Here is a 13,235-nt window from a genome sequence, read left to right as displayed (position 1 = left end):
GAGAGTCTCTCAGTTTGATTTACATGTTGTTGTTTATACACACGCCCACACATCTATACTCAATAATATTACAGTACATTTACATTTAGTCATTCAACAGACACTCTTACAGACGACTTACAGTAAGTACAGGGACATTCCCCCGAGGCAAGTAGGGTGAAGTGCCTTGCCCAAGGACGCAACGTCATTTAGCACAGCCGGGAATCAAACCAGCAACGTTCTGATTACTAGCCCGATTCCCTAACCGCTCAGCCATCTGACCCCCTTACAAATTGTACATTTCTACATTTTTGAAATCAGACCTTCATTATGGAATGCATTATATTGATTGTAACATTGACAGTCCAAATGAGTGTGAATTCTGGAGACAGACCGACTGTGAGGGTTATAAATCAGTGTAGTCAACATACCAACAGTGACAGAGCCATGGGGCCTTGTCCTGGTGAGTCAGTTGAAGTCTGACATTTAAAGCATGTAGATTCTGATCATTTCTTACTGTCAATCCTTCACAGTACAGCAGGCTTTCTTTCAGGTTGTTGGCTGAAGAGATAGGTAGACTTATCAGGAGCCTGCAACAATTGTCATGTCAACTGAGACAACCAAAATGGATTCTTCAATCTTTCGCCATTTACTTACAATATATATGACCCTGATAGGTAAGAGTGTCTACTCTTGAATTCTGAAAGTGACATGCTCAAGTGACAGAATGCCGTCTCTGTATCATTTCAGTCACCATGTGGTGGTGGCTGACTGTTTTCAACAAATTGTGTTTTTAGACTTCTTAAACTACATTCAACTGGGACACTGGATGACACTTAATTATGTATTTTATGAAGACCCTACTTCATCAGAGACAATTTGTTCAATGATCCTGCCTAATCCAAGTTCATTTATTTCACCATCTACGTGTGTTACCTCCAGGGTTGTGTTGTGGAGAAGGAGTGTTACCAGATTACCACTGTGCAAGAGAGGGAGGCAGTGTGGTCCTCGCTACAAACTGTAGTCTAACCGCTTCCGAAATAACCTGGATTTTTAAGGGTACTTCATTAAATACATCCATTGAAGTCATCGTTTATACACCCACTTTAAACACGACTTACGCAGGCTATGGCGGCAGGATCACGCTGAACAGCTCCAGAGGATCTCTGGAGCTCAGAGGCCTCACCATGGAGGACAATGGACTGTATGAAGTGACCATCCTAACTGATGTTACACATCTACAAGGAAATACTACATTGACAGTGATATCAGGTGGGTATTTGCTGTCCCTTTAAAAAAAAAATGCTTCAACTGTAATGGTCATTTAATTAGCAGTCCTGTCCATATGAATTACTGATAATTTTGGAATCAAGAAAATATGTTTATAATGAGTAAAATAGCCATGACACTATCATGTGTGTTTGATTCTGTTTCTGCTATCAGAGCTGAGACTTTCTGGTGGTGCCATCGCTGGGATTGTGATCGCAGTAGTTGTGATTGTTGTGCTGATTATTTGCTTGGTTGTGTGCACTGTCAAGAAATTGTGAGTGAACATTTTATTTTATTATCAAAACGTTTGAGTATAGGCGTATAATTTACGAAGAAAATAAAAAACGGATTCCTTTGACCTTTAAATCTAGCATTGAAACTAAAGTATTTGATTAAGATATTTCAAGACTGAAAAAAACACAAAATGATATATCTTTGAGTAGCCTTTAAGTACACAAAAGGAAGAGAAACAGAGACAGTGAAAGTATTTGCCTCCAGGGAAATAGATTGTTCCAAGGTTTCAGTGAAGAAAACTGCAGTTTGACTGGATTTGCTTCTGTGTTGCTCAACAGCTTTTCAATCCATTTTCCTTCACTGAATCTTAAAAGTCCCTTCATGTCCCTAGTGATAAAACCCCCTGTTAAGTGTAAAAACCAAAACATCATAGTACAATTACATTTAATGAATTGAAAGTGGATAACAAGTGAATCACATTATAACAGCGCTTAACCTACATTTTTCACCATCATACTCTTTTTTACTGACCTCTACCTAATTTGCTTTCATAGATTACTCCTAAAAGGATACTACAATGACAGTCGGCCTGCCAACAGTAAGTATTTTTCATGCTTTTGTTTGTTGGTTTTCTCTGCAGATATCGTACATGTAGGTGTGTGAGTGTGTGTCTAGGACAAGGAGGAGGGAGGCAGATGGCTGAGCGGTTAGGGAATCTATTAATCAGAAGGGTGCCGGTTCGATTCCCGGCTGCGCAAAATTACGTTGTGTCCTTGGGCAAGGCACTTCACCCTACTTGCCTCGGGGGAATGTCCCTGTACTTACTGTAAGTCTCTCTGGATAAGAGCGTCTGCTAAATGACTGAATGTAAATATAATGGAAGACATAGCTTCACCTCTTGGGGAAATGTCTCCATCTTCCTGTCTTTAATTTGTCCTTCAGGCATGCAAGTGGTCCTTACAGGCTTTCGTCCTCACTAATCATCTACATACTCGTTCATGAATCCAAGGGTAACATCACCAATTGAAAAGTTCACGTCCTTCAATTGAAAATGTGTTTTGTGTGCCATGTTGATGTGAAGTTAAAGTTCCTCATCTCTAACCCGTCTCCACAGTAAACGGACTAGGCAGGATGAACCAGGTACTATTTTCTAATCATCTTAGTCTTTTTCAACCTGGTACCCGGGTGTGTATATGTGTGTGTATGGGGTGTCAGATGGCTGAGCGGTTCGAAAGTTGGGCTATTAGTCAGAAGGTTGTTGGTTCGATTCCCGGCTGTGCAAAATGACGTGTCCTTGGGCAAGGCACTTCACCCTACTTGCCTCGGGGGAATGTCCCTGTACTTACTGTAAGACGCTCTGGATAAGAGCGTCTTCTAATTGACTAAATGTAATGTACACTGTGATCAATACTCGATATAAAGTTTGCCTGTTGTCAGATAGCAGTGTGTCAATATGATCCCAATATCCTGTATATTTGAATCAAGCAGATAGTAAAACAGACAAAGAAAGAAGAAAAAACGTTCTTCCCGCTTAAATCAGTTTGAGTTTTTATAAAATTCAAATCATTCTTTGAGTGACAGTGGACTTTTTTTCAGCCATGAAGAACACAACTGTGACTTAACTGAAAACTGCATTTGAATTACATTGACTTCCAATCAATCAAGGAAATGTTCCCTGTGCAATAATTTCCCTTGAGGGAAAAACATCTTATTTGTAATTCTTATTGTTTATTTATAACGCATAACTTTGTAATAGTCTCTTTCACTCTCTCTCTCTTTCTCTCTCTCTCTCTCTCTCTCTCTCTCTCTCTCTCTCTCTCTCTCTCTCTCTCTCCCACCAAAGGGTCTGAACTTTGCAGATGTCACTTTCCAGAGGAAGGATAGACTCAGTTCGGCCTGAGAACCAGAATAATCCCTCCCAGTTCAACTGACTGCACTGACGTCAAAGTGGATACAAGCAGCCATCCTGAAAACATGCCTGAACCCTGAGCCTTGACCTCTGAGCCTTGACCTCTGGCCTTGACCTCTGAGCCTTGACCTCTGAATCTTGACCTCTGAGCCTTGACCTCTGAGCCTTGACCCCTCACGACTGGTCACGCTCTTGTCATGAAGCTGGCTGTTTGTTTCTGTGAAAGAAACAGCAGTTTGACTGGATGTGTGGTGTGTCTGTGTCGTTCAGCATCACAGGTTGGTCAACCCAGTACGCTGTCCAGTCGAACTAGTGGTTTACCATCAAACCACAAAAATTTGATTACTGGACCGATTTGTACTTACAACACAGCCCTTTGACCTTTGGTTTACTGGCAGACTATTTCTAACTTCCTCTCCTCAAACAGATAAATTGTCGCGACTTGCTTTTGTCATTTAGCCATAAAGAGTTCCTGTCCATGAACAACAGTATCTAGTACATTACATTACAGTATGGTAAGCTTATCGATATTTGCACTTCTTGAGCACAACTGCTTTAAATGACACTCCACTGCCGTGTTATTTTCCACGCACTTTGTACAGGCGGCCAATTGCACCATGAGAGGTCATAAAAGTGAAATAAAATAATCCTGTATGCTAGACTGTATGTGTACTGTGAATGTGCATATGTGCCCCTTACTGGATCATGTCCATTCAGTTGGTTTCAGTGCCTGTTTGTTTGATTTACATGTTTGTTCAGACACCCACACACTGATACTCTCAGCACTGTGACTTCCTTAATTTTGTTAGTCGGCTAATATAGCATGCTATATTGTTCCTGGTTTGTTCTAATGTCCTTGGTCTGCACATTATATAGTGAATAATCATTACAATTACATTAGTCATTTAGCAGATCCAGAGCGACTTACAGTAAATACAGGGAAATTCTCCCCGAGGCAAGTAGTAAACCTAAATGTGCCTATGTATGTCTGTATAGAGATGGCCTAAGAAGTACATTTAGCGTTTCAGATAGTACATGACTTTTACTCAGGAAAAAGTCACCAAACAGGTTTTTGTGTTTGCAGAACTTCACAAATAGGACAGGACAGTTTTAGACTGTTTCTTTTTACTTCCCTATTCAGTCATACAGTGCGGTCGGCTGTTTGTCAGATTAACTCGTTTCGATAACACCACAAACAAAAAAAATATATGTTCCTACTTTTGTTGTCTTCACATAGTTCCTCATTACAGATTCTATATTTTATTAAATATTTTAAGTTTCATAAAAATTAAAATACATTTAAGTATGAAGTTGTTTTTAATTTTTCTTACTTTCAAACCTAACCCTTTTTAACTGCAAATGTGGCAAGATAATTTGTGTGTATATTTAAAGCTATAATCTTTTATTGTTGTTTCTATTACCCAACATAACAGTAAAGAAAATGTTTTCTGTGGGTTTTAAGGTCTGAAACAAGGAACAACAGTTGAGGGGGAAAAAACGAGAGAGAGAGAGACGTACAGAGAGAGAGAGAGAGAGAGAGAGAGAGAGAGAGAGAGAGAGAGAGAGAGAGAGAGAGAGAGAGAGAGAGAGAGAGAGAGAGAGAGAGAGAGAGAGAGAGAGATGTTACACTACAATAGACCATGAAAGGCTAACGTTTCAGAAGTAAAAAGAGAAGGAAGTTATTTGCATGGATAATGCAATGATGCAGCTCTTTAACAATGTATTGGTAAAATGACACCATGGATCATGTTATAGGAGATACACACTGAATTCAATTCACTGCTTTGTTTATTCTGCGGAGATGTGGATTTTAGAGCATGATACAGCATCATATAACTTCACCTGCATAGCAACCTGTTTGGTTTCGGCTCAAAGTTCATCATTCAGAATCATATGAATGAACCATACCGTCTTCATGCAGTTCTGACTTGTGAATAAAACATACATATATATATATATGTAGCCTATCACTGTGATGTTATACCTGAATACAAAAATGACAACTCTGCTTGATGAGTCTATCCAGGGGCAAACAGGGGTAGTACAACGGCTGTCCCCCTATGGAACTTTGCCACCTCTTGGGTCCCTCCACACAAACAAACAAAACGTTTTTTCTAAATCCCCCCAATCAACAGTTGAACACACTTTGCACTTAATGACACAGTGATGATAAATGTGCCACGCCAAATTGCTGGAACTATCTGGCAACTCAATAAAAGGTTTTTTGGCAATGCCAATGCCGCTGAGGTCAACAGAGTCTTCGAAAAAGGAGAACTCGCGTTGTCGTGTGTTCGAAAGCCAAAATACAATCGGTGTCGAGCACCCTCTAGTGGTTCCTCGTCACTCCTGCGCTCACATTCCCTATTAAGGACTGAGGACTTCAATTCGAATATGCGTATTTGTATTTACCCGGGCTAGTGTGGACGGGGCCTAAGTCTTTGATATTTGTGTTAATCAACTTTGTGTTACTAGTCAACTTGAAATAAGTTGAGAGGTTGTTTCTATATTTAATCTCATAACTAACAAAGACTTCTAAACAACAGACCCATTTAGGAGATATGTTATTGAGACAGTGGTTCTTGCCTGAGGGTTTAGGTTGGTTTAGGCAAATTTCTGTATGTGAATCCCTCTGTGACATTGGTTGTAAAAAAAAAAAAGAAAAGGAAGCTACAGATCAAATTAGATTGGATTAGATTTGCTTGCTGAGTTATGCAGACATGTTGACGTGGCTTGACATGGATGACCACTGCTCCCTGCTGCCCTTGAAGGAGGGCAAGCTTGGATGGGGAAATGCCGAGATTGTATTTCTTCGGTGGACACGTTTGTGTGTGTTCTGGTGTCACCACTCTCTGCATGCATGTATGTATCACATAAAGAGATCAAGACCCGGTTCCTCATGTTTTTCAGGTTATATAAAGTTCACTTTTGAGGAACATCTGTGTTCTTTTGTCCTGCGGTGTTTCAAAAGTGAGTTTCAAAAGGTTAGAGGATGTCCGCAAGTTGCGAATTTCATGAATTTCAGTATTTCTTTGGCGAAACAGAATGTTGCACAACTATAAAATATTTGACTAAAACTACTGCCATGTTGTTATAAAAAGGGTGTGCTAATCTGAGTGGAAAATCAAAGACACTCTGGATAAAGACATGCAAGCCACCAGGCGGTTTGGTTTTGAAAGGTTTTCCACCCTTCTGGTACTGGCACTGACAGGTAAGAAATACACCACACAAGCAAGCAGACACATCCAAACACAGTATAAACAACAGCAATTTTGTGGATTAATCTGGCCTGTATCTGATGCCTTATCATCATACTGTCTCTCACCAGCGTACCTCAGTCCCTCCTGTGCATCAGAAACAAGTGAGTATTACTTCCTGGTCAATCCCTAACCAGCTGCACCAACACTAGCCTGTTAGCAACAGTACAGGCCAAACAGGTGACTTTGGAAGACTGATAAGGGTTGGAATGTACTGATTGTAGTTACTCCTCTGTGTCAGACGACCCCTCTGGTATTACCATCAGCTATCTCGACCCGGTGACGGCTGGGGTCACATCTAACTTCACCTGCTCCTCCACCTGCATCCCACAATGCACCTATGTCTGGGTGCTGAAGGACCGCACGGTTGAAGGGAGCATGCTCTTCTTAACCCCAAACGGTCTGGAGAGCAGCGTGGACCTCCAGTGTACCGCCCTCAACCCAGAGAGCGGCCAGTCGGAAACGTCGACCGTCACAGTTGAAGTGGAAAGTAAGAGATGTGTTTACCAGCATTGTTTTGTTTTGCGTCGCTTCAGTTTGAAAATGCCATCTCTTTCCTTTTCCAAAAATCAGTTGTCAGTTTACTCATTATTTATTTATCATTTGTTAAGGATTTAAGCATTCTTTGAATACATCACCAAATTATTTTGTCCCCTCCCCTTCTCCATTTTTAAGACCCATTCTCAGTACAGCTGGGCTCAGAGTACCTTTTCCCCACCCTGAACCAGCCCTTCACCCTGATCTGCGGTGGCGCTAACAGGGAACACGAGGTGGCCTGGTACAAAGACGACCAGGCTCTCGACCCAACCTCCAGGATAGAATTGCTGGCTGGCAACTCCACTCTCAGCTTCAGCTCACTGCTGCCTTCCGATGGTGGCTTCTACCGGTGCACCGCACGGCTGAATGAAAACGTGGCTTTCAGCTTGGGCTACCTTTTAAACTGTGAGTGAACGAGAAAAAGTGAGAGTGAGAGAGACACACTGTAGTCGAAAAAATAGTCTAAGTTTTTAACCAATATCAAAATGTAAAACGGCACGGAAACGGCAGCAAAGTTTGATGCAAAGTGTTTATTCGAATCTAACACAAAGGATTGATTCCAACAAACGCGAGTAGACCCCGGAGTCTGACTGAACTTTTTTCTCCGGACATCTGCTTATATATTTTTCCTCCATTATTTTATGCTATTTTATCATTGGTACATTATATGAGGTCACAGATTCATGTATGCATTTTCATACTCGGTTGGTCCATTGTCACAGAATTTGCATAGTCTGGACTTTCCCTAACTTTCTCCCATCCAGTGCCCACATAGGGCTTTGCAGCCCAGCTGCACGGTCATACAGAGTTTAAGGACATAAATATGTCCCCTGATGTCTGGCGCTTGTAGTTCTCAATATCTGGGCCTTGTAGTCTTTCATGGGAGAGGCCTACACACACTTCTCTCTGTTGCTCTCAAACTCTATCTATCTGGTCTTCCACATTTGGCCTCTATGTCTTCTATGTTTTAGTGGTAATACTAATCAGTCAACAGCTTTGCATCTGGTTTTCAATAATATAGCATATAAAAGTAAAAAGGTGATTAAGAGGTTCATTCTCAATCTTATAATCTATAATCATTTCAACTTCATAATTACAGCAGTGTGATGTTTTTTCCACTACAACACATGCACAGAAAGAGAGAGGACAAGGGAGAAAGAAAAACAAGATAATGAATACTTTATGTCGCGTAAGAGTTTGAAATGTTTTGTAAAGTCGTAAGTTTGTGTCTCTTCTTTGTCCTGATTTAGTCGAGCCTTGGGCTGTCAGTATCAGCGGGCCTGATACAGTACAGCCAGACAGCCAGGCCACCTTCATCTGCCTGGTTAACTGCACCATCAGAGTGGACTGTTCCATTGCCTGGCGGTTCAGGGGGGGGTTTCCTAGTGGATCTCTCTCCATTCGCGGGAGATTTTTCAAGTGGACTCCGTTCACACCTCGTACGTTCCAGAACCTTACCTGCGTGGTGGAAAACGAAGCCGCTGGACGCTCTGCAGAGGCCTTCAAAACGGTAGAGGTCCTAGGTCGGTTTGTCAAAACGTTTACATTTTGTTGTTCACAGTACCATACTTCATTTGTTCAAATGTGTTAGAATAATGAGTGAAATGTTGGGTTCTTCCTCCCTAATGCAGATATGCCTGTCTATCCAACCGCTCCAATGTCGGGGTCGGACGTTGTGAAACTGAGTACGATGTTGGTGATGGTCTGTTGTTTGGGACTGCAGTTCCTCTATGACTCCTAGAGAGGGCGCTGTAGAACCACAACTGTACGAGAACGTTAAAGCAATTTTTTTTCGTGCGTGCGATAAACGGTATGATTTCTGAAATAAACAGTTTCCACTGTGGTCTTAATTTGTCCTGTTTGGTACAGTATTTGTCATCCAATATTTTTTGACACGACGTGGCTAAGCAGAGTTTTCTGTCCCGTTAGTTCTAACTGAGGCACAGTTTCCGAGTTTTACAGTTTCAACTTTTCTCTCAACCAGTGAGAGTATATGCTTCTATTGGGAGCAGTTGACCCGCTATTTACCTTAAGAGTTTGATTGAGACATCCTCTAGGTAGACAGTCAACACCGTGTAAGAGATAACCGGTGACAGTGAGTGACTATAGTCACTAGGAATTGAACTGTGTTTTCTACTTTGTCAATTGACAAAGTAGAAAACACAGTTCAATCAAAATTCTTTCCTAGTCCTATCATTCACAAGCACAACCCAGAACAATTATGTGTTTGTTAAATTACTTTCGGTACACATCACATTCATGTTTACCACCAGGCCTGGTATTTACCTTGACTGTTTGCCCAAGAAATGAAATACTAAACCTGAACAAAAGCTGGCATCTGTCAAACGTCCAAATATAATACATGTGTGGTGCTGGGAAACCAGGTCGAAACACTTTCTCTTTTTTTTAAATAAATGTTTCTTTTGAAACAGCGGTTCCAGTAAGAGCTGTAATAATGTTTTGAGTTTGGCATGTTCTGTTTTCCTATTTCCTAACTGCTAACCACATCCGTATGATGCACCGCACACAGACAACGCACAGTTGATTCCCTCAATCATTCTAACTACATTACTTACACTCCATACTGTCGATGTCACAGGACCAATGAAATTGCTGTCTGGAATTCAGAGAATACTTTGACCCAAAACACATTTTGTGGTTTTCCTTGACCTTGACTTGACTGAAATGCAACATTCCTCCCATCAACAAGAGTACCGACATTTACCAGACGCTCTTATCAAGAGCGACTTATAGTAAGTACAGGGACATTCCCCCTGAGGCAAGTAGGGTGAAGTGCCTTGTCCAAGGACACAACGTCATGTGGCACGGCCAGGAATTGAACCAACAACCATCTGATTTATAGCCCAAAACCCTAACCGCTCAGCCATCTTCCGCGATAGTCTACGGAAAAAATGTCTCTTCCATTGTCACTGAATTACCTCTGCGAGCTTGACAAGTCACGCCAGTGAAAAGGTACACTGCTATTTGTTTTCTCTGTCACCCATCGTTCTGATTAGGACAGGTTTTAACCGTCAGTCAGATGACTAAATAAAATGGTCACTTACACAATCATTACCTCAGTGTCCAGATAAACACCAAACCCCTTCATCAATCAAACCTGATGTGTCATAGACACACATAGGTGTGATCTCAAGTTTCAGATGTATCAAACAAGGCTGCTGCTGTTTACCCAGAGAAGGTGTAAAAGGTGTGTGTGAGAACACGCACAAATACACTGTTGCGCCCCAAGTACAAGTACACACGAGCACACACAAATAGGTCGCACCGTTCCAAGAGTACCAGAACAGCTAACATGCTATTGTTGTGTTTGTCATCAAACAGAGTACTAATGACTTATGCCATTCCAAGAATGCACAGCCTGGCCTCTGAACAAAAAAAACAAACCAAGTGTTATATTATAAGCTAAATGTTACTTTTGGAGAGTGGAGGACAGCTAATAGTGTGACAGGACTCATTACTGTATCTATGTGAAAGTGTGTGACACAGGAAGGATACACATTATTTTTTACTCTGAGTTTCTTGACGTATTCTGTCACCATTCCTCAACCTAGGCTTACTGAGAGGGGATATTAAAAAAACCCTCTGCTTCTCTCAACATTTGTAAGTGAAAGTGAAAAACAGAGACTGTTGTTTTTATTTAACCAAAATAAGAATCCAATGATTGAGTAAAACGAAGAAGGAAAGGGGCTGAACCCTTAATAATTTTCTGCTGGCTTTGATTCAAGGTGAAATATTAGATCTCTTAATATCAGAGTTACTGATGTTATAGATGCTAATCTTTACAGATATATTGTTTCAGCAGGTAAAATCAGGGAAGTGAAACACAACACCAGCATGTGAGATGCTCGTGTGGATGTCGTGTTTCCACAAGCCTTGATTGTTTTCACAGTTCTAGACACCTACAGTCTACAGTCTTTCCCAGCTCTAAAGAATTTCTAAAGAATGGTAGTTGGCCATTTGGAACGGCTGAGCCTCCGTTCATTGGACCACAGGGGCTCTCTTCCTCCTCTCTTTTATGGTGGCCATCTTGAGCGTTTATGTTGTCATGGCAATGGCAACAGTCTTCAGGTCAAAGCCATCGCTACCCTCAAAGTGATGAGTGATTATCTGGGTTCTCCTAGTTCCTAGACTGTAATTTCCAACTCTTTTGGGAGGATGGTGGGGTTACGGTTAGAGTTTAAGGTTACATGAAAGTGTGGTATTCAATGAGTACTACGAAATGAAGATACTGGTTTGGGAAGTAAACGGAATTTCCACGCCGTGTGATGGTGTGTGTAAATAAAGTGTCTGTGTGTTTGTGTGTGCGTGCGAATGCGTGTGTTTTCAATTCTTGGAACTGTTGCCACTCCAAAGAAGTCTTCTGATCCATGAATCAGCAAGTTTAGCATTTTCTCAATATAATTTCCATTAATAAAAAGATTAAAAAGCAAACAATTCAATGGAAAACATTTTTATGAAATCACATTTGCCCCTATGAATTGACATTCAGGTCCAAACATAACAGTAGGTGTAATAGAAACCGCTCTGCCCTTTCTCGGCATGATATGTTTGTTGTCTGTTATGTGTTTGTCTCTCTCTCTCTCTCTCTCTCTCTCTCTCTCTCTCTCTCTCTCTCTCTCTCTCTCTCTCTCTCTCTCTCTCTCTCTCTCTCTCTCTCTTTCTCTCTGTCTCTCTCTCCCTCATACTCTCTCTATCATGTTCTCTCTCTGTTCTTCTCTTCTTATCACCACAGAACCAGTTTCTGTATCATACTGTAACTCCTTGTGCTGTGAACCAACCAGGCTTGCTCTAAAGTCATTAAACCCTTAGGGTCGCTTGAGGGATGAACTCACGTCATGAGCAGTTAGAGAATCGGGCTATTAATCAGAAGGTTGTCGGTTCAATTCTCGGCCAAGGCACTTCACCTTTCTTGCCTCGGGGGCAATGTCCCTGTACTTACTGTAAGTCACTCTGGATAACAGCGTCTGCTAAATGACTACATGTGAATGAATGGGCCAGGTCTGAAGCATGAGTTGACTGGTGTTTAGGAGGACCAGAGAGGATCTTATTTAAATCATATCAACACTTCAGCGTAGAGCCCTTTTTCTTTACAAGCAATATCACAGAGGGCTACACATAGGGGTGAGAGTTAGGGTTAGGGTGAGTGTTATTCCAGTCTGACCTTCAACCACCACACCAACGTGCACACACAGCAACATCCCCCACGCATCCCTGTCTGGAGTAAGTATCAGCAGACAAGTAGTGTATGGCTCCTCCCCCTTTTCTTTGACTGGACCCTTCCTCTGTGTTCCAGTGATCTGGGAAGTGTCTATACACTGGCAAATACATACAAACTAAATATCCAGCATGTCATGGTTTAACAGACCACAATATCAGGAGACTGTAGATGTAAAGATACAATACTGGTTGACCAATCAGTGATGAGCATTTACGGATTTGAAAAAAAAACTTGACCAGCTCCGAAATAGCCATATTGTCAAAAGGGTGTTCCCTGTTCAGAGACTGGTAGGGAATGTTCTGGAAAAAAAAGACATTGCACCATACTTGCGGTTAAAGATCAATAGTGAATGAATAATCCAGAGGTATGGCGACATGTGATGGATTCAATCATTGCTTTATTATGTTTAAGGTTATAACATGGCATGTGTCATTGCGAGTTTCACAGAAAAAATGTTGTTATAGATTTCTGGAGTATGGCTTGGAAAACTCATCCATTGACAAATGTGCCACACTATAGTGCAATCTGTCACTTACGAAATCTCCTTTTCCTTGATACTGAATACTTGACACCTTTCTGTTAGAATCACAATGACAAATTCTACAGTTTGTGGTTCCTTTATATTCAAAAGCAGGAGTTAGGTAAACAAGTTCACAAATTGTAACTAATCTTTCACTGAAATATGTACAACAATGACATACAACTAATCCTGATAAGACTACAGCCTACATGAGGTCATTCCTAGGCGCCTGATTGTATTTCTAAATACTGTAATTGTTTAAGTAAGATAGCAGCATATATTCTTGAAAGAACA

The 13,235-nt window shown here is 41.2% G+C and overlaps 1 protein-coding gene across 1 annotated transcript; it reads left to right on the top strand.

Annotated features, from left to right (window-relative positions):
* The first annotated feature begins 6,527 nt into the window (after positions 1-6,527).
* On the top strand, positions 6,528-9,025 carry LOC146301433 (cell adhesion molecule CEACAM5-like). Its single transcript, XM_084668139.1, has 6 exons — positions 6,528-6,599; positions 6,717-6,749; positions 6,887-7,135; positions 7,321-7,587; positions 8,433-8,705; positions 8,814-9,025. The coding sequence occupies exons 1-6, from the start codon at positions 6,536-6,538 to the stop codon at positions 8,921-8,923; spliced, it is 996 nt and encodes a 331-aa protein (XP_084524265.1). The 5' UTR covers positions 6,528-6,535; the 3' UTR covers positions 8,924-9,025.
* The last annotated feature ends 4,210 nt before the right edge of the window (positions 9,026-13,235 follow it).

The sequence above is a fragment of the Hypomesus nipponensis genome, chromosome 2 (genome assembly GCF_054491055.1).
Source record: "Hypomesus nipponensis isolate SF chromosome 2, ASM5449105v1, whole genome shotgun sequence".
Classification (NCBI taxonomy): Eukaryota; Metazoa; Chordata; class Actinopteri; order Osmeriformes; family Osmeridae; genus Hypomesus; species Hypomesus nipponensis.
This window is presented reverse-complemented; position numbering and strand designations above follow the sequence as displayed.